The 20340-nt window shown below is 42.2% G+C and overlaps 1 protein-coding gene across 1 annotated transcript; it reads right to left on the reverse strand.

Annotated features, from left to right (window-relative positions):
- Nucleotides 1-1865: 1865 nt before the first annotated feature.
- On the reverse strand, nt 1866-3214 carry LOC125509972 (uncharacterized). The gene has a single exon (XM_048675052.2). It carries the CDS (start codon nt 3147-3149, stop codon nt 2055-2057), a length of 1095 nt encoding a protein of 364 aa, XP_048531009.2. The 5' UTR covers nt 3150-3214; the 3' UTR covers nt 1866-2054.
- Nucleotides 3215-20340: the final 17126 nt, after the last annotated feature.

Genomic DNA, 20340 nt, shown 5'->3' on the forward strand with positions numbered 1-20340 from the left:
TCCGATGGTAGAGCTAAATCGTACTCATCGTGACCGCGTGGCGCACAAGGCAGGGGCTCGAATCCGTCGAAGATCAAGTCTCCGCGGATATCGGCCGTGTAGTTTAAGCTTCCAAACCTGACCTGGTGGCCTGGGGCGTAACTTTCGATCTGCTCCAGATGGCCAAGCAAGTTGGCCCGCAGTGCGAAGCCGCCGAACACAAAGATCTGTCCGGGGAGAAAAGTCTCACCCTGGACTACATCGCTATCGATGATAGTAGGAGCCATCAAGCTAACGGCGACGACACAGAGGAACTCTCAATGAAAGCACCAATGTCGGTGTCAAAACCGGCGGATCTCGGGTAGGGGGTCCCGAACTGTGCGTCTAAGGCGGATGATAACAGGAGGCAGGGGACACGATATTTTACCCAGGTTCGGGCCCTCTTGATGGAGGTAAAACCCTACGTCATGCTCGATTTATTCTTGATGATATGGGTATTACAAGAGTTGATTTACCACGAGATCGGGGAGGCTAAACCCTAGAAGCTAGCCTATGGTATGATTGTATGTTGTCCTACGGACTAAAACCCTCCGGTTTATATAGACACCGGAAGGGGTTAGGGTTGCACAAGGTCGGTTACAAAGGAGGAGATATCCATATCCGTACTGCCTAGCTTGCCTTCCACGCCAAGTAGAGTCCCATCCGGACACGAGACGAAGTCTTCAATCTTGTATCTTCATAGTCCAACAGTCCGGTCAAAGGATATAGTCCGGCTGTCCGGAGACCCCCTAATACAGGACTCCCTCAATACCCGCGGCCCTCTCTCGAGAGGGTAGAACGCTTCCATCATAATTTCTACACCATATTATCGTCCTCTTAAGAATTTATAGGAGAAGATGGTTGGAGGTGTTGCCAACAAGACTGTGGTTCGGCCCTTGCCACGATTGCAGCCGATCGTTGCACCATTGGCACACCATCACTATAGTCAATCAGTCACCATTGTCATAATCCATTGCATAAGGCGATGATCAGTGAAAGCCATGCCGAATAATTATTGTGACAGGTAATAAGGTTTGTGAATAGTAATACTAGGTACAAAGAAGATGACTACCACCTATTGGAAAAAGGATATGGAATCTCATATCACCAATGGAGAAATCACAAAGAGGAGGAAGGTGTGTAGGAGCAAAGCTGATGGAGTTTGGATGAAGGTGTATTTAGACCCGTAGTATATAATTTGATGACTTAACAAAATAAATTTGGAGTCTAAAAAAACCTAAATTTAGAGATTAAATTTTTGCTAACACGCTGATTATATCTTGTCTCAAAGATGCTAGTTGGAAGATGGTCAGCAACCCCTCGACAATCACAAAACATTCACAAGTTAAAGTACCTTTTTCACTTTGAGTTGCAGGTATGTTCAGGTAGTTGTGGCAAATCAAAATTATGGAGTATCGATAGTCAGTAGATATATGACATACACCAACAAAATTAATATATCACACTTTTTTAATATGTTTGGCTGCCTGGTAGTGTATCCTACTTCTATGTCCGAAGATGGATGAGAGAAGAGCTCGGCGAATGGCTCGAGCACAAAACAAGGCTACTGAGAGATTCCTTTAACAAGAGAAGCGTCTGACTGACGACTCGAGTATGAAAGACAAGATCGCCTTGAAGCTCCTCTTCTCATGTCGACCCGAGACTTTCAAGGTTGCTCAGATCTGAAATGCCAATCTAAATCCTGTAAGGTAGCTTGGACATAGATGATTCTTTCGTTTTCTTTTTACGCACATCATCCCTTACAAGTTTATTCAATTGAGGGTGAATGCGCCCCCGAATGACCAATGCTACCCTTGAGGTAATAGATATGAATTAAACGAATGCACTCTTATTTGTTGGTACACAACCAAACATTACGATACAATTCATGTATACTGTTTTTTATTTAATTCATGTATACTAGTACTAGTATGAAACAAGACAAACTTTACAAAAAACAGAAAAAATGTAGGGTCAATCTCAAACAAGCAACCAACGGTACTTGCATAACTGCATTCTACGCCTTCTGCTACCCATCAATGCGCCGGCGCAGACGCCGACGCCGACGCCGATGGGTCGGGGAACCTGCACACCCCGGCCACCGCCGACACATCCACCGGCCCGCGGCTCAGGCAGCCTGTCAATATCCCAACCGGACTGTCTCTGTCCTGCGTCACGGCCACCGGGGCGCCGGAGCGGCCGCCACCCGCGCTCGCGGTCACCACGCTCCACTGGACGCTTTCCTCGCCGGGCTCGTGCGGGCAGTCGTCGATCATTAGGCTCTTGATCTCGAACAGGTCCGAGCTCGACTCGCTCCCGCCCTCGTCGTCACCGCCGCCTCTGCCGCAGCTGACTTTCACCGGAGCAGGAAGAGTGAAGCTTCCTCTCCTACAGCTCGCGCTCGTGTACTCGCCCCCCTTCTCTTGCTGCCCTACGGCTGCCACTCCTGCTGCCCCGAGATTCAAATTTGGCGGGGGGCCGGCAACGACGCCACGGCGGTCGTCCCCGGTTAGCCCGAGGCCAGCCTTCTCCCTCCTCAGGTCTTTGTACCACTCGATATTGCTCGCTGTCGCCGATGCCGCCAGCTTGCTCGATCCGGCGGTCTCCGTCGCCACGGCGGTCGCGCCGTCCACGCGCACGGCCCGCTTCCCGGAGCAGAGACGCAGGAGCACGCCGACCTGGAGGCAGCACTTCATGCAGTGGTATCTCCGGCGGCGGCGCGCATCCCGGAGGAGAACGGTCTGGCTGTAGGCGCTGCCCACCGAGCCGGCGCTCGCCGACGACGCACGCGTCCATGCCGGCTCGCTCACCGGCACGGCTGGCCTCGCCCCCGCCCCCGCGGCCACAGCCTCCACGCGCGTGGGCGTGGCGGGGCCCTCCTGCTGGTGGCCGTCCATTGCGCCCTTGAAGTAACGCTCGGCCGAGAACACGTCGAGCTCGCCGTCAGCGCAAGCGCCCTGCCGGCTCGGGGTGCTCTTCGGCGGCGATGTCACCCTTGCCGTTGCCGGGCGGCTGTCCACGGCCTCCCTGGCAAGGTCGATGGAGGCGGGCGAGGTGCCGTTCGGGCGCCGCCCGAACAGCTCCTGCTGCTCATAGCTGACCTTCAGATCACCATTTCTTGTGTGCTCCATGCTGTATCAAGTCTGCATATGTCACAAACACACCGACGATGGTGTGAAATAGCCACACTTATATAGACAGCCCAAAAAATATTGGAACACATTTTTCACAGTCTTTTGTTGTGCAAAGATCAAAATGATTTGGCCAATGGACCAAAAAGAATCAGTTTGCTGCTGATCCGTCTCTGTGAAGCTACTGTTGGGAAACAGGGAGGAGTTAATGATGCCGTGAACTGGTCGAAAACAGAATGGTTGGAGCACTGATGGCCATATGTTTTCGCAACGTTTCTTGGGAATTCTAGACTCGGAGCAAGCAATCTGATGATGGCGGTGGTTGGTGCCTCGACATCCGCAAGTCACACGAACTCATGGAATTCTGATAGAACTCTTGTTAACGTTAACACTTCCCTTGAAACTGTTTTGCAGTGCGAAGCTGACAGTGACATACCTAACATGCCCAATTCAGAGGAGACAGTTTCTCTTAGATTTTATAGCCCTTGGCCCCCTAAAATTCTAGGCCACGGTCCAACAAAATTATTAGATATCTAAGACCTATTTAAGCTGGTTATATCTGGCAATGACGATGTCTACACGTCATTACTTTGTTGAAGGCATTGCTCGGATATGGTCAAACTTTTACTTCAGGGTGAAAACCTAGATTTTGGCATTTGGCGGTTGGTTGCGATGACGGTGACACTTGTGCGTTGGTCCGTTGCTAAAGGCGTTGATGCTAAAGGATCTTGTTGTCCTTGCGATGTCAAAAGATGGTTGGTGCGGATATGGTTGTTTTGTAGTTTGTTGATTGCTGATTGATCGCCTTGGAGTGTTCTTTTTCTTTCTTTTTTTCGCTTAGGCATATATATTTTTTTTGAAAAACCCCACCCATATATTAATTAATTGACACAAATGTTCGTACAATCATTCGTCACAGCTCTTGCCACGCAGGGCGGAACACTATTAATAAGAATACCATCAGATCTATTAATAAAACTAAATTTTGTAATCTCATGCGCCACCATATTCGCCTTCCTGTTAATCTTGGTGATTTTTAAAGTACTCATCATCTTGGAGACACTCAACGCATCCTTCTTCAAATCAACAAGGTTTGACCTGTCCAGGTTATCATTTGCAAAAACCGAGGCCACAAAAGAGCAGTCAGTTTCCAAAATAATGGACTTGTGAAGAGTGATACCAATGTAAAGGCCTGAGATGGCTGCTCGAAGTTCCGCTTCCTCAGCACTAAGACATGTACCAATATAATCCCAAGAAGAAATAAGAACTTCTCCAGAATGATTTCTAACAACCACCCCAACGCTCGCTGCGCTAATGGCCTCCACAAAACTTGCATCAACATTAATCTTGAGTAATTCCGGAGTGGGAGGCAGCCATGGAACACAAATCCTCTCCACACTACTAATGGGTTGTAAACCAGCAATCACACCCTTACCTTTGTTACTTACCTCTACCTTCGTTTTTGCATGACAAGATGAGAATGATGCCCAATAATTTTGAATAAAACTCACTGAGGCCGGGATAGATTCCTTTCCTTTACCAAAAATCAAGTCATTTCTCAAATGCCAAGCTCTCCATAACATGAAAATTGTTTGCTCACGCATAGGCAAACTTAACTGATCCAATAAAATAAGTAACCAGTCCGGCCCCGAACAGTTGAAAATATCTCCATCCGGCATAGATTTGGTCTTGTATGGCTTTGCTCTTGCCGGCGTGTTCTTTTATGTGTGCGTTGATGTTGGATGTGTGCATCCTAACTATGTAGAGGTTGGGCGTATGCTCATTATGTTTGTATCTATTTGATGTATCATTTTGAGTTATTAAAATGCACTATTTGTCAAAAACTCGTATAATTGTTTTAAAAACTCGTAATATGACATATTGAAATGGGTGACAGGTATGATGTGCAATGGACTAATTGAATAGTTTTCTAATAACTTCGAGCTCAAATTGCAGGGTTTGGCAAGTTTATTTACCTGAAACTTGTTTGTCCTCAAAGCAAATAATTTACAAGCAAATGAACAAGATAACAATCGCGGAAGAGTAACTTGCAAGTAAATAGAGAGTTGAGTTTAAAGAGATACAAACTATGGGGGGTGCAGCAATGTATCTTGATTTTCGGATAGTTGGCTCTATCCTACTCCTTGTTGGTGGAGGTTCGAACCATCAAGTTCTGGGCAACGTCACCCACAAAACCTCACAAAGAGCACGCCCACCTATTCCATCATGGCTTATGGACCACAAAGGTGAAACTTCACTTAGGTAGATCTTCGCGAAGAAGGTGACATCCGAGCCTTGATACCTGCACAATACGGTCATCAGATGCTCTCAACTGAATCCTAACCGCCTAGGAGGCGCACACGCTTCAAGAGTGACAAACAACGCAAAATCAGTTGGATGAACTCCTCAAACATCTTCGACCAAAGCACTCTTGAAGATACCACATGATCTCCTTCAATCTCTCTTTGGCAAAGGATATGACTTGAAGCAAATGGGATGTACACTTAGGTCTAGGTCTGAAGAAAGGAAGGAGCTAGGCCTTTGTAGAACCAAGAAAGAAATCTTGAAATCACCCAAAGCGTCTTTTGTCTTCTGTTCTTGCCTATGAGCTCTCTTGACTTTGTGAGAACAGTTGGAATGTGCTTTCTCTCTCTTAAGAGTTGTTTTCACAAAATGGGTTTGGGTGTGTATATACAAGCTCATGAAGAACCAACTGTTAACTCAGAAAAAGTAACTAGCCTGGAAGCGCTTGAGAAAACTTTCTCGGAAATACCGGGTTGCGTTCAAAATTTGAACGGCTAGAAAGGAAACACATATTTCTGAAAGTTCGCACTACCTTCGGTGGTACCAGACCGCCCATTAAGCCTCTTAAATAATTAGTGCTTGAAAGTACCAAAAAAGGAAAAATTTGAGATACGACACAAAAAGGTGGCTTATCCTGATAAAATAGAACATGCTTGAAGGTGACAGGGAAAAACAGCGTCTCGAAAGTATCTGGGCTGAAAGAGCTATGCTCGGTGAAAACTTTGCATAAATGTCTAAGTCCCAACTCGGAGGTTTCGAAATACCTCGTGAGTATCAAACCTATACCTTGACTCTAGTGTAGAAGCAAATCGAAAGGGCTCGAAAATGCCGAATAAAACTTTTATGATTAGACGCGATGAAGTAAGCAGAGATAATCTCAAATGATTAAAAAATGGTAGTACTGAAAAGGACTCCGCGGTTGTTCTCACAATAAAGGAAAAAAGGTTTGCTCAATATAGCTAACTCTATTAACTGTAGCTCAGAAGTACCATGTGGAGAACCCTGGAGTACCAATAGTGGAGTGTGTGTTTGAGAATTTTGGTTGACGCTCGTAGCTTTGAGTTCAACAAATAAATATTTTGCGTGTGTACCTCTTGACAGTACGATTGTCCTTAAACTCAATGTGAATCTAGGGTTCACGAAAAAAGCTACTATAAAATAAAGGTTAAGCTCTTGGAGTAGACCTTCTGAAAATGCAACGGTTAGAATCATCATTGATGTTTCATTCAATCTTGATGACTAATTTCCTGAAATAAACAAGCTAAAACACAATTCCTCTCAACAGATTTGTCATTAATTACAAAAAGCAATTTAAATTTTGGAAATGTTTTGAAAATTACGGACAATTTTCAAATTCATGAACACTTTTCAAATTAACAAATAGTTTTCAAATTCATGAATATTTTTTCAAGTCCATTAACTTTTTTGAAAATCTCAAAAATAAAATTCAAATACATGAACTTGTTTGAAAATCATGAATAGTTTTCAAATTCTTGAACTTTTCAACTTTGTGAATAGTTTTCAAATTTGCAAACAATTTTTTAAATTGATGATTTTTTTCATACTAATGAGCTTTTTCAAATTTATGAACTGTTTTTGGAAAAATATGTAAATCAAATAATAAGTTTTTAGCTTCATGAGTTTTTTAAAAGTGCAAACTTTGTATAGATTCACGCAATTTTTTTACAAAAGTCAATGGTCCGCAGTCAATCGGTCAATCGAACGAGCAAAGGGGGCCCACCTGAGCCAGCCAGTAGCTCGCATTGGTGGGCTGACCATAAGGGCGGTCGTGGGTGGGCGCCAGTTTGCCAGCCCACACATAAGGCACTGAGTGGGTGCTCTCTCAAGGATCTAGGCATAACTTTCGTCCTTCCGTCGAGCTGCAAAAAGCCGAAATCGCTAGTTGAGGAGTACTGATACGTCTCCAATGTATCTATAATTTTTTATTGTTCCATGCTATATTATATTTTGTTTTGGACATTATTGGGATTTATTATACACTTTTATATTATTTTTGGGACTAACCTACTAACCGGAGGCCGAGCCAAGAATTATTGTTTTTTGTCTATTTTAGGGTTTCGAAGAAAAGGAATATCAAACGAAGTCCAAACGGAATGAAACCTTCGGGAACGTGATTTTTGGAACGAACAAGATCCAGGAGACTTGGACCCTACGTCAAGCAATCAACAGGGAAGGCACGAGGTAGGGGGCGCGCCTACCCTCCCCCCTAGGCGCGCCCTCCACCCTCGTGGGCCCCCTGTTGCTCCACCGACGTACTCCTTCCTCCTATATATACCTACGTACCCCCAAACGATCAAAGACGGAGCCAAAACCCTAATTCCACTGCCGTAACTTTCTTTATCCACGAGATCCCATCTTGGGGCCTGTTCCGGAGCTCCGCCGGAGGGGGCATCGATCACGGAGGGCTTCTACATCAACACCATAGCCTCTCTGATGAAGTGTGAGTAGTTTACCTCAGACCTTCGGGTCCATAGTTATTAGTTAGATGGCTTCTTCTCTCTTTTTGGATCTCAATACAAAGTTCTCCCCCTCTCTCGTGGAGATCTATTCGATTTAATCTTCTTTTGCGGTGTGTTTGTTGAGACCAATGAATTGTGGGTTTATGATCAAGTTTATCTATGAACAATATTTGAATATTCTCTGAATTCTTTTATGTATGATTGGTTATCTTTGCAAGTCTCTTCGAATTATCAGTTTGGTTTGGCCTACTAGATTGATCTTTCTTGTAATGGGAGAAGTGCTTAGCTTTGGGTTCAATCTTGCGGTGTCCTTTCCCAGTGACAGTTGCAATGGGAGAAGTGCTTAGCTTTGAGTTCAATCTTGCGGTGTCCTTTCCCAGTGATAGTAGGAACAGTATTTAGGTATGAAAAATTCGAAGATACTTGCAAAGATAACCAATCAAACATAAAAGAATTCAGAGAAGATTCAAATATTGTTCATATATAAACTTGATCATAAACCCACAATTCATCGGTCTCAACAAACACACCGCAAAAGAAGATTACATCGAATAGATCTCCACAAGAGAGGGGGAGAACTTTGTATTGAGATCCAAAAAGAGAGAAGAAGCCATCTACCTAATAACTATGGACCCGTAGGTCTGAGGTAAACTACTCACACTTCATCGGAGAGGCTATGGTGTTGATGTAGAAGCCCTCCGTGATCGATGCCCCCTTCGGCGGAGCTCCGGAACAGGCCCCAAGATGGGATCTCGTGAATAAAGAAAGTTACGGTGGTGGAATTAGGGTTTTGGCTCCGTATCTGGTCGTTTGGGGGTACGTAGGTATATATAGGAGGAAGAAGTACATCGGTGAAGCAATAGGGGGCCCACGAGGGTGAAGGGCGCGCCTGGGGGGGGGGGGGTAGGCGCGCCCCCTATCTCGTAGCCTCCCTGTTGGTTGCTTGATGTAGGGTCCAAGTCTCCTGGATCTTGTTCGTTCCAAAAATCACGTTCCCAAAGGTTTCATTCTGTTTGGACTCCGTTTGATATTCCTTTTCTTCGAAACCCTAAAATAGGCAAAAAACAGCAATTCTGGGCTGGGCCTCCGGTTAATAGGTTAGTCCCAAAAATAATATAAAAGTGTATAATAAAGCCCAATAATGTCCAAAACAGTAGATAATATAGCATGGAGCAATCAAAAATTATAGATACGTTGGAGACGTATCAGATAACAAGATGGGGTTTTTATCATATTGCATGAATTTATCCCTCTACATCATGTCATCTTGCTTAAGGCGTTACTCTGTTCTTATGAACTTAATACTCTAGATGCATGCTGGATATCAGTCGATGTGTGGAGTAATAGTAGTAGATGCAGGCAGGAGTCGGTCTACTTGTCACGGACGTGATGCCTATATACATGATCATACCTAGATATTCTCATAACTATGCTCAATTGTCTCAATTGCTCAACAGTAATTTGTTCACCCACCGTAAAATACTTATGCTCTTGAGAGAAGCCACTAGTGACTAGTGAAACTTATGGCCCCCGGATCTATCTTCCATCATATTAATCTTCCAACACTTAGTTATTTTCATTGCCTTTTATTTTACTTTGCATCTTTATCATAAAAATACCAAAAATATTATCTTATCATATCTATCAGATCTCACTCTCGTAAGTGACCGTGTAGGGATTGACAACCCCTTATCGCGTTGGTTGCGAGGATTTATTTGTTTTGTGTAGGTACGAGGGACTCACGCGTAGCCTCCTACTGGATTGATACATTGGTTCTCAAAAACTGAGGGAAATACTTACGCTACTTTGCTGCATCACCCTTTCCTCTTCAAGGGAAAACCAACACAGTGCTCAAGAGGTAGCAAGAAGGATTTCTGGCGCTGTTGCCGGGGAGGTCTACGCAAAAGTCAACATACCAAGTACATCTCGTTTTCCTCTCCCCCACTTCACCCTTGCCGTTTTATTCGCCCTCTCTTTTCCATTTGCCTCTTTCCCATTTGCTTTGATGTCTTACTTGGCTCATTTGCTCGTGTGGTTGGAATAGTTGTTTATTTTTTACTAAACAGAGAACCTAAGATCTATGGATCCTCATCCGCTTGCTAATCTTTTTAAGATATCCAATTATGATGAACCGATTGCTAGTGAGTTTTGTGTAGTAGATTATCTTTATGAAGTTTTTCTTGAAATTCGTGAATCTGAAAATTGTGATGAAATACTTTATGGAGTGATTCATGATAGAGCTTTGAATAAAAAGCATGATTGCACTGATTTTACTATAAATTCTCTTGATGTCAATTATGCTAATAATATGCAAAACCCTAAGCTTGGGGATGCTAGTTTTGCTATGTCTACTACTTGTTGTAATGATCATGATTGGGGTGATTCTTCTTTTCATCTTGAAAATTTATTTAAGCCCCATGATGAATATGAGGTTGATAATAGTGTTTGCAATATTATTGAAAGTGGGTTTGGAAGAGTGTCAACTTTAGATCCTAAATATTTGGAGAATGTTCAATCCTATGAAATTTTTGATAAAAGTGGGTCTGGAGAGATCATGACTTTAGTTAATGTTAATCCCACTATTTTGGAAGAGTGACAACTTTGCATGCATGTGGATCACGTTGAAAATATTTTATGTGATAGCTATTTTGTTGAATTTTCTTATGATACTACATGTAATTATTATGAGAGAGGAAAATATGGTGGTAGAAATTTTCATGATACTAAATTACCTCCCGTTATGTTGAGATTGCTATTGTTTCTTTCCGATTCCTTGCATATGCTAGTTTTTGCTTGCCTTGATAATTTGTTTGCCTATAATATGCCTATGCATAGGAAGTATGTTAGACTTAGATGTGTTTATCACGTGTTTTATGATGCTCTCTTTGTGCTTTAATTCTTGTCTTTCATGTGAGCATCATTGAAATATTATGCCTAGCTATAAGGCTTTAAATAAAAGCGCTTGTTGGGAGACAACACAATATTTATCCTTGTTGTTATTCAATAAATAATTTATCTAGCCTCTGTTTTGGTTGTGTTTTTTGTGTGTTTAATTAGTGTTTGTGCCAAGTAGAACCGTTGGGAAGACTTGGGAAAAGTCTTTTTAATCTTGCTGTAAAAAACAGAAACTTTAGCGCTCACGAGAACTGCTGTCATTTTTATTTGGAAAGTGATATTTAGTTAATTATTTTTGCAGATTATTAATAGATAAATTCCTCACGTTCATAAATTTATTTTAGAACTTTTGGGGTTCCAGATCTTGCGCTATCTACAGATTACTACAGACTGTTCTGTTTTTGAAAGATTCTGTTTTTCGTGTGTTGTTTGCTTATTTTCGATGAATCCATGGCTAATAAAATAGTTTATAAACCATAAATAAGTTGGAATACAGTAGGTTTAACACCAATATAAATAAAGAATGATTTCATTACAATACCTTGAAGTAGTGTTTTGTTTTCTTTCGCTAACGGAGCTCACGAGATTTTCTACTTTAAGTTTTGTGTTGTGAAGTTTTCAAGTTTTGGGTAAAGATTTGATGGATTATGAAACAAGGAGTGGCAAGATCCTAAGCTTGGGGATGCCCATGGCACTCGAAGATAGTCTAAGGACACCAAAAAGCTAAAGCTTGGGGATGCCCCGGAAGGCATCCCCTCTTTCGTCTACTTCCATCGGTAACTTTACTTGGAGCTATATTTTTATTCACCACATGATATGTGTTTTGCTTGGAGCATCTTGTATGATTTGATTCTTTGCTTTTTAGTTTACCACAATCATCTTTGCTGTACACACCTTTTGAGAGAGACACACATGATTCGGAAATTGTTAGAATACTCTATGTGCTTCACTTATATCTTTTGAGTTATATAGTTTTGCTCTAGTACTTCACTTATATCTTTTAGAGCGTGTCGGTGGATTTGTTTTATAGAAACTATTGTTCTCTCATGCTTCACTTAGATTATTTTGAGAGTCCTACAAAACAGCATGGTGATTTGTTTTAATAATGTTAGGCATTCAAGATTAATAATAAAATTCTCTTATGAGTGTGTTGAATACTAAGAGAAGTTTGATACTTGATAATTGTTTTGAGATATGGAGATGGTGATACTAGAGTCATGCTAGTTGAGTAGTTGTGAATTTGAGAAATACTTGTGTTAAAGTTTGTGATTCCCGTAGCATGCACGTATGGTGAACCGTTATGTGATGAAGTCGGAGCATGATTTATTTATTGATTATCTTCCTTATGAGTGGCGGTCGGGGACAAGCGATGGTCTTTTCCTACCAATCTATCCCCCTAGGAGCATGCGCGTAATACTTTGCTTTGATAACTTGTAGATTTTTGCAATAAGTATATGAGTTCCTTATGACTAATGTTGAGTCCATGGATCATACACACTCTCACCCTTCCATCATTGCTAGCCTCTCTAATACCGTGCACCTTTCGACGGTATCATACACCCACCATATATCTTCCTCAAAACAGCCACCATACCTACCTATCATGGCATTCTCATAGCCATTCCGAGATATATTGCCATGCAACTTTTCACCGTTCCGTTTACTATGACACGCTCCATCATTGTCATATTGCTTTGCATGGTCACGTAGTTGACATTGTATTTGTGGAAAAGCCACCATTCATAATTCTTTCATACATGTCACTCTTGATTCATTGCATATCCCGGTACACCGTCGGAGGCATTCACATAGAGTCATATTTTGTTCTAAGTATTGAGTTGTAATTGTTGAGTTGTAAGTAAATAAAAGTGTGATGATCATCATTCTTAGAGCATTGTCCCAAGTGAGGAAAGGATGATGGAGACTGTGATTCCCCGACAAGTCGGGATGAGACTCCGGACGAAAAAAGAGGCAATAAAAAATGCCCAAATAAAAAAATATGAGAGAAAAAGATAGAAGGGACAATGCTACTATCCTTTTACCACACTTGTGCTTCAAAGTAGCATCATGATCTTCATAATAGAGAGTCTCCTATGTTATCACTTTCATATACTAGTGGAAATTATTCATTATAGAACTTGGCTTGTATATTCCAATGATGGGTTTCCTCAAAATGCCCCAGGTCTTCGTGAGCAAGCGAGTTGGATGCACACCCACTTAGTTCCTTTGTTGAGCTTTCATATACTTATAGCTCTAATGCATCTGTTGCATGGCAATCCCTACTCACTCACATTGATATCTATTGATGGGCATCTCCATAGCCCGTTGATACGCCTAGTTGATGTGAGACTATCTTCCCTTTTTCGTCTCCTCCACAACCACCATTCTATTCCACCTAAAGTGCTATGTCCATGGCTCACGCTCATGTATTGCGTGAAGATTGAAAAAGTTTGAGAATGTCAAAAGTATGAAACAATTGCTTGGCTTGTCATCGGGGTTGTGTATGATTTAAATACTTTGTGTGGTGAAGATAGAGCATGGGCAGACTATATGATTTTGTACGGATAACTTTCTTTGGCCATGTTATTTTGAAGAAACATAATTGCTTAGTTAGTATGCTTAAAGTATTATTATTTCTATGTCAACATTAAACTTTTGTCTTGAATCTTTCGGATCTGAATATTCATACCACAATTAAGAAGAATTGCATTGAAAATATGCCAAGTAGCATTCCACATCAAAAATTCTGTTTTTATCATTTACCTACTCGAGGACGAGCAGGAATTAAGCTTGGGGATGTTTGATACGTCTCCAACGTATCTATAATTTTTTATTGTTCCATGCTATATTATATTCTGTTTTGGACATTATTGGGCTTTATTATACACTTTTATATTATTTTTGGGACTAACCTACTAACCGGAGGCCCAACCCAGAATTGCTGTTTTTTGGCCTATTTTAGGGTTTTGAAGAAAAGGAATATCAAACGGAGTCCAAACAGAATGAAACCTTCGGGAACGTGATTTTTGAAACAAACAAGATTCAGGAGACTTGGACCCTACGTCAAGCAACCAATAGGGAAGCCATGAGGTAGGGGGGCGCGCCTACCCCCCCCCCTAGGCGTGCCCTCCACCCTCGTGGGCCCCCTGTTGCTCCACCGATGTACTCCTTCCTCCTATATATACCTACGTACCCCCAAACGATCAAAGACAGAGCCAAAACCCTACTTCCACCGCCGTAACTTTTTGTATCCACGAGATCCCATCTTGGGGCCTATTCCGGAGCTCCACTGGAGGGGGCGTCGATCACGGAGGGCTTCTACATCAATGCCATAGCCTCTCCAATGAAGTGTGGGTACTTTACCTCAGACCTTCGGGTCCATAGTTATTAGCTAGATGGCTTCTTCTCTCTTTTTGGATCTCAATCCAAAGTTCTCCCCTCTCTCATGGAGATCTATTCGATGTAATCTTCTTTTACGGTGTGTTTGTTGAGACCGATGAATTATGGGTTTATGATCAAGTTTATCTATGAACAATATTTGAATCTTCTCTGAGTTCTTTTATGTATGATTGGTTATCTTTACAAGTCTCTTCGAATTATCAGTTTGGTTTGGCCTACTAGATTGATCTTTCTTGCAATGGGAGAAGTACTTAGCTTTGGGTTCAATCTTGCGGTGTCCTTTCCCAGTGACAGTAGGGGCAGCAAGGCACGTATTGTATTATTGCCATCGAGAATAATAAGATGTTTTTTTTATCATATTGCATGAATTTATCCGTCTACATCATGTCATCTTGCTTAAGGCGTTACTCTGTTCTTATGAACTTAATACTCTAGATGCATGCTGGATAGCGGTCGATGTGTGGAGTAATAGTAGTAGATGCAGGCAGGAGTCAGTCTACTTATCTCGGACGTGATGCCTATATACATGATCATACCTAAATATTCTCATAACTATACTCAATTCTGTCAATTGCTCAACAGTAATTTGTTCACCCAGCGTAAAATACTTATACTTTTGAGAGAAGCCACTAGTGAAACCTATGGCCCTCCGGATCTATCTTCATCATATTAATCTTTCAACACTTAGTTATTTTCATTGCCTTTTATTTTACTTTGCATCTTTATCATAAAAATACTAAAAATATTATCTTATCATATCTATTAGATCTCACTCTCATAAGTGACCGTGTAGGGATTGACAACCTCTTATCGCGTTGGTTGCGAGGATTTATTTGTTTTGTGTAGGTGCGAGGGACTCGCGCGTAACCTCCTACTGGATTGATACCTTGGTTCTCAAAAACTGAGGGAAATACTTACGGTACTTTGCTGCATCACCCTTTCCTCTTTAAGGGAAAACCAACGCAGTGCTCAAGAGGTAGCAAGTACTCGTTGCAAAGATCACTCCCACTTTCTTAGGATATGACAGGTGGCGCGCTGCATATGCGTCACTTATCGCGACATGAGAGTTTTCTCTTTTTCCGTAGATCCATTTATTCAAAATGTTTTATCTGTTAAACCGTGTGTCCAAATCTTAAACCGTTTTCACCGTAGGATTCCTCGTGTCGAGCTCTTCAAAACTAGATACCATGTTGGTAGATTTTGACAAACTTTTTTCACAAAAAAACCAGATGAAAAAACTAAACCGGGAGCATGTTTTTTTCCGAAAGAGGCACGTCCGTGCCTTTCGCAAAAGCACAACCGTGCCTCTCGCGAAAGCAAAACCGCGCCTCTCGAAAGAAAGAAAAACAACAAATATTTTTTTTTCATTTCTGAGAGGCATGACCGTGCCTGTCTCGAAAGCACAATTGTGTCTCTCACAGAAAAAAAAAGTAGAAAATGCATTTGTTTTCGTTTCCGAGAGGCACGGCCGTGCCTCTCGCGGAAGGGGAAAAACATAAAACATATTTTTCTCCCGTTTCTGAGAGGCACGCGTTTTTTTTGTTTGTGAGCGTGCCTCTCGCGAAAGAAAAGTCATGCCTTTCGCGAAATCAAAAAGAAAAAAGACGTTTTTCATGTAAAATACTCTAAAAAAATTTGGTCCAAAAACTAAGAAAGACCTATAGAAAATCAAAAGGTCAAAAACAACTGAAAAAACCCACTTAAAAAGCGATAAACGCGTGCAAAAAACTAAAAATAAATAACAAATTTCAAAGGGAGTGTATAGAGCGCGACATGTGCCGGCGGCTGAAAGCGCGTCAAGTGACGTGCTCTCAGCCACCCGCAAGTGATCGTTGCGAGGCTTCCGAAGGAGCATTCGTCAACTAGTTACTACCGAAGGAAGCTCATGGAAACGATATTCACAATGGACCCATATAATCTACTCTTTGGAGGTTCTTCGATCGAGCCCACGGAGTCTGGCACTAACACACCGCGCTCCTAGGCCAGCCCAACAGGGTCACTTTAGTCGGTCATCATTCCTTTGATCGATTGGCTGATGGCTGATTGTCTCAAAAAAAAAAAATAGATTGGCTGATGGCTGATGTTTCTCAAAAAAAACTGATGGTTGACTGGTCAACCGCTAATCTTTGACAAATTGACGGATGACCGTTGACTTTTTTGATAAGAAATTCAAATCTGAACAAGTTTATGAATTTGACAAACATTTACAATATTTTTGAAAAAGTCCAGGAATTTTGGAAAGGTTTGTAAATTTGAAAAAAGTCTATGGATTTGAAAATTTGTTCACGAAGTAGAAAAAATCACATATTTTCAAAAGAAGCATGTGGATTTGAAAAAAGTTCAACAATTTGAAAAAGGTGACTTTGAAAAAAGTTCATGGATTTAAAAGACTTTCAAATTCAAAAACTGATTGCATATTCGAAAAATACTCACGGAAATTGAGAAAGCTCACAGATTTGGAAAAATAATGATTTTTTTTGTGAAAATGAAAAAATGTTCTTGAAAAAATCAAAAAAAAGAGAGAGAGAAAAATAAAAACCATCAGAAACCAGAAAGAAACAAAACCCAGAGAACTAGCAAAAAACAAAGAGAAAACAAAACTTGGTGATAGATAGTAACCAGATTGGGCCGGCCAGTAACAACCCTTTTCGGTAACTGGCGCCATAAACGCCATATAGGAAACAGGGCAATAGGGGGAGCGGCTATATGCCATTTAGGAAATGATATATGGCCGCTCAAAAAAAGGAAATGATATATGGAAATAAAAAAATGGTCACGTAGGATAAGAAATGTTTATTTAAATTTATCGTGATATTTAATAAATATTCACATGTTTCCAAAAAAGCTTATAAAATGTAGAAAAATGTGCGCGTAGTTTAGAAAAAGTTTATTGTCATTTGTAAAATATACAATGCGTATTTGGAACAATGTTAGCATGCATTCAAAAAGTTCAAAACATGTATATTGAAAAATGTGCATCATGTATATTAAAAAATGTGCAATGTGTATCGGAAAGATATTCTGCGTGTGCTATAAAAAAAGTACATTTTGTACTGAAAAAAAGTAGACATGTGTTGGGAAAAATGAAAACCGAGAAAAGCGGACAAAGAAACAAAAATATACTCCCTCCATTCCACAATGTAGTGCTTCCTCTATCCACGTTCTTTAACTTTGACCGTAAATTTAACTACCAAGACCGATTGCGGCGGGAGCAAAAATTATACCAGTGAATTCGTATTCGAAAGAAGTTTTCAATTATATAATTTTTTCTCCCGCCGCAGTTGGTCTCATTGGTTAAATTTATGGTCAAGGTTGGACCTCGGAAAGCGCGGGCGCACTATATTTTAAAACAGAGGGAGTACCAAAGAAAATAAAAAAACCGAAAGAGAAACAGAGAAAACCAAAAGTAATTGAAGAAAGAAAACGAAAAAAAAACAATGAGTACCAGAGTAAGGGGGGAGGGAAAAGAGAAATGAACGAAAACCAGTGAAAATCAAAGGAAAAAAAAGAAAAGAAAATGAAAGGGGGGGGGGGAGATGAAGAAAATCGCTAGTTAAGCGATTCCTACTAGGAATCGGGGGACGCATAGCTAGGGTGGTGATGGAGTTCATAGTTCTCTCTTTCTTTCTTTTTTCTTTTTTTTTGCGGGGAGAGTTCATAGTTCTCTCCAAAAAAAAATGTATGGAGTCCATGACCTAACTAACCGTGGTGATGGGCATGCATAACCGCACCGGCCGACATGTCAATGGCAAGAGGTGATCACAAAGGCAGCACCATCAACATCATATCGCCGGGTGGGTTCCATGCTCTTGCTCGCTTTGCCAACCATCATCGTGGCTTCTTCCTCTTCTTCTTCGTGAGGCAGGCAGCGCACACAGCATCATTATCCTGCCTGTGACCCAGAAAAGGCAGCGTTGTTAGGACGTTCTTTGCTGATAAACAATGGGCGGCAATCATGGCCGCTACGTGCCCTGCTTCTTTCTTTAACCCAGAGCCTTAGAAAAAATGGTGGTACTAGGAAGGTACGTACCACTAGAGACGGCGACGCGAAAAGTGGAAGAAGCAGAGAGGCTCGACCGGCTTAGGCCAACTCCAGTGCATGATCCCAAATACGTGTCCGTTTTGTTCAGGTTTTATCCGTTTAGGGATGGTAATGGAGCCATATCCACTCGGATTTGTGTTTGTACCGGTCGCGCACCCAATGTGTGGCTGCATTTCTTGCCCCATCATGTTCGCCGAAGGCCAAGCACAATAAAATCATCCATAGCAAAAATAGTTAAAATCATAACAGCATGCTTAAAATAGACTTGCATTACAATCCAATTAAAAAATTAAAATGTCAAATAGTCTTACAAAACCACTCAAAGTTTGCGCACCCGAAAAAGTATTGAACCGATAGACCTATTGATTGCTAATGTGATCGCACATGTGCTCAATCAAATCATCTTGCAGATGCGTATGGGTGTTCTGATACTCATCTCACGATAAAATTGGACAAACTGTTCAAAGGTTGCAGGAGGTGGGTGCTCAGGCTCAACATTCTCACCCTGAAAATCAAACCCTTAGTCGTAGACGCTGCCATCACACTCATCCTCAACGATCATATTGTGCACGATCGCAAAAGCGGTCATCACCTTCCAATGCTTTTGAGTGCTCCATGTCAATGCAGGGTTCGAACAATACCCCATCAAGACTGAAGCACACCAAATGCACGCTCCACATCTTTTCTAGCACTCTTCTGCATTTGGGCAAACCTCTGTCTCTTCTCTCCTTGCGAATTGGGTATAGTCTTCACAAGAATGGACCACTAGGGATATATACCATCAGCTAGGTAGTATCCCTTGTTGTAATGGTGGCCATTGATCTCAAAGTTGACCTCCGGGCAGTGGCTTTCTAGAAGCCTTGCAAACATTGGAGAATGTTGAAGAACGCTAATATCATTGTGAGAACCAGCCATGCCGAAGAAAGAATGCCATATCCACAAATCTTGTGAAGCCACAACTTCAATTATGACAGTGGCACCTTTCACATGTCCCTTGTACTACCCCTGCCAAGCAAATGGACAGTTCCTCCACTTCCAATGCATACGATCGATACTACCAAGCATGCCCAGAAAGCCCGTCTCGGCATTAATCGTCAACAACCTCTCTGTATGAGCGACATTTAGTTCTCTCAGGTATTCAGGACCGAACACTGCCACCACGGCCTTGCAGAAACTATACATTGAGAGGAGACATGTGGACTCATGTAACACCCCTAGTGTCATGCTACAGTAATCCCCTGTTGATGGTGCCATGTCATCACACTACTGTTGCTAATACTCACTTGATCCAAATCACTGTTCATGTTCTAACTCAAATTCAAAGTCAAAAATTCAAATTTGCCAAACATGAAAACTAAAATGTTTAAAGTGTGGCAAATAATCACTGAGTAATTGTCATGCTGGAACCAACCTCTTCTGAATTCCCAAAATGCCCATGGGAATTAATTCAGTGCTCCAGCAGCATTTAAATTGGCCTTTTCAATTTCTAAAATTAATTAGGCAACTCCTTTTGCCCCCAAACTTTTTTTCCATCTCAAGGTATTGTGTTAGTTTTATGTGCCAAGTTTTGTTCAAAACAAAACTCATTTGGTACTAAAAGAAATGCAAAACAGAGCAAATAAAAAAAATAAAAGGAAAAGGGAAAAGTCAGAGAGAGAGAGAAAACCCCTGCCCCACTGGGCCAAACGGCCCAGCTGGCCGTCGGCCCACGCAAGCCGGCCCACCCTCCCTCCCCCGTCGTCTTCCCCTCCATCCTGTTCCTCCGACCAGGCTCCCGCCTGAGCCGTCCCCGCCACACCAGCTCGTCGGCGCCGTCTCGAGGATAAGGACGACGCCTCGGGCTCCCTCCCCACTCGCCACGTGCCCTCTCTCTCCCTCACCCACTCTCCCCTTCTCTCTCCCCCTCTACTTCGTTTTGGAGAGGAGGCCGACGTGGTCGCCGCCGTGCCTCGCCCGGCCTCGCGGCCACTGAGCCCCGTTCGCCTTGTCGTCGTGCCCATCGTCTCCGCCGTCGTCGTCTACCCCGTCCCCGTCCGTGAGCGCGAGCCGGGAGCCACGACGGGGAGCAGAT

Source organism: Triticum urartu, chromosome 4A (genome assembly GCF_056163025.1).
Source record: "Triticum urartu cultivar PI428250 chromosome 4A, HENAU_Tu73, whole genome shotgun sequence".
Taxonomy (NCBI): domain Eukaryota; kingdom Viridiplantae; phylum Streptophyta; class Magnoliopsida; order Poales; family Poaceae; genus Triticum; species Triticum urartu.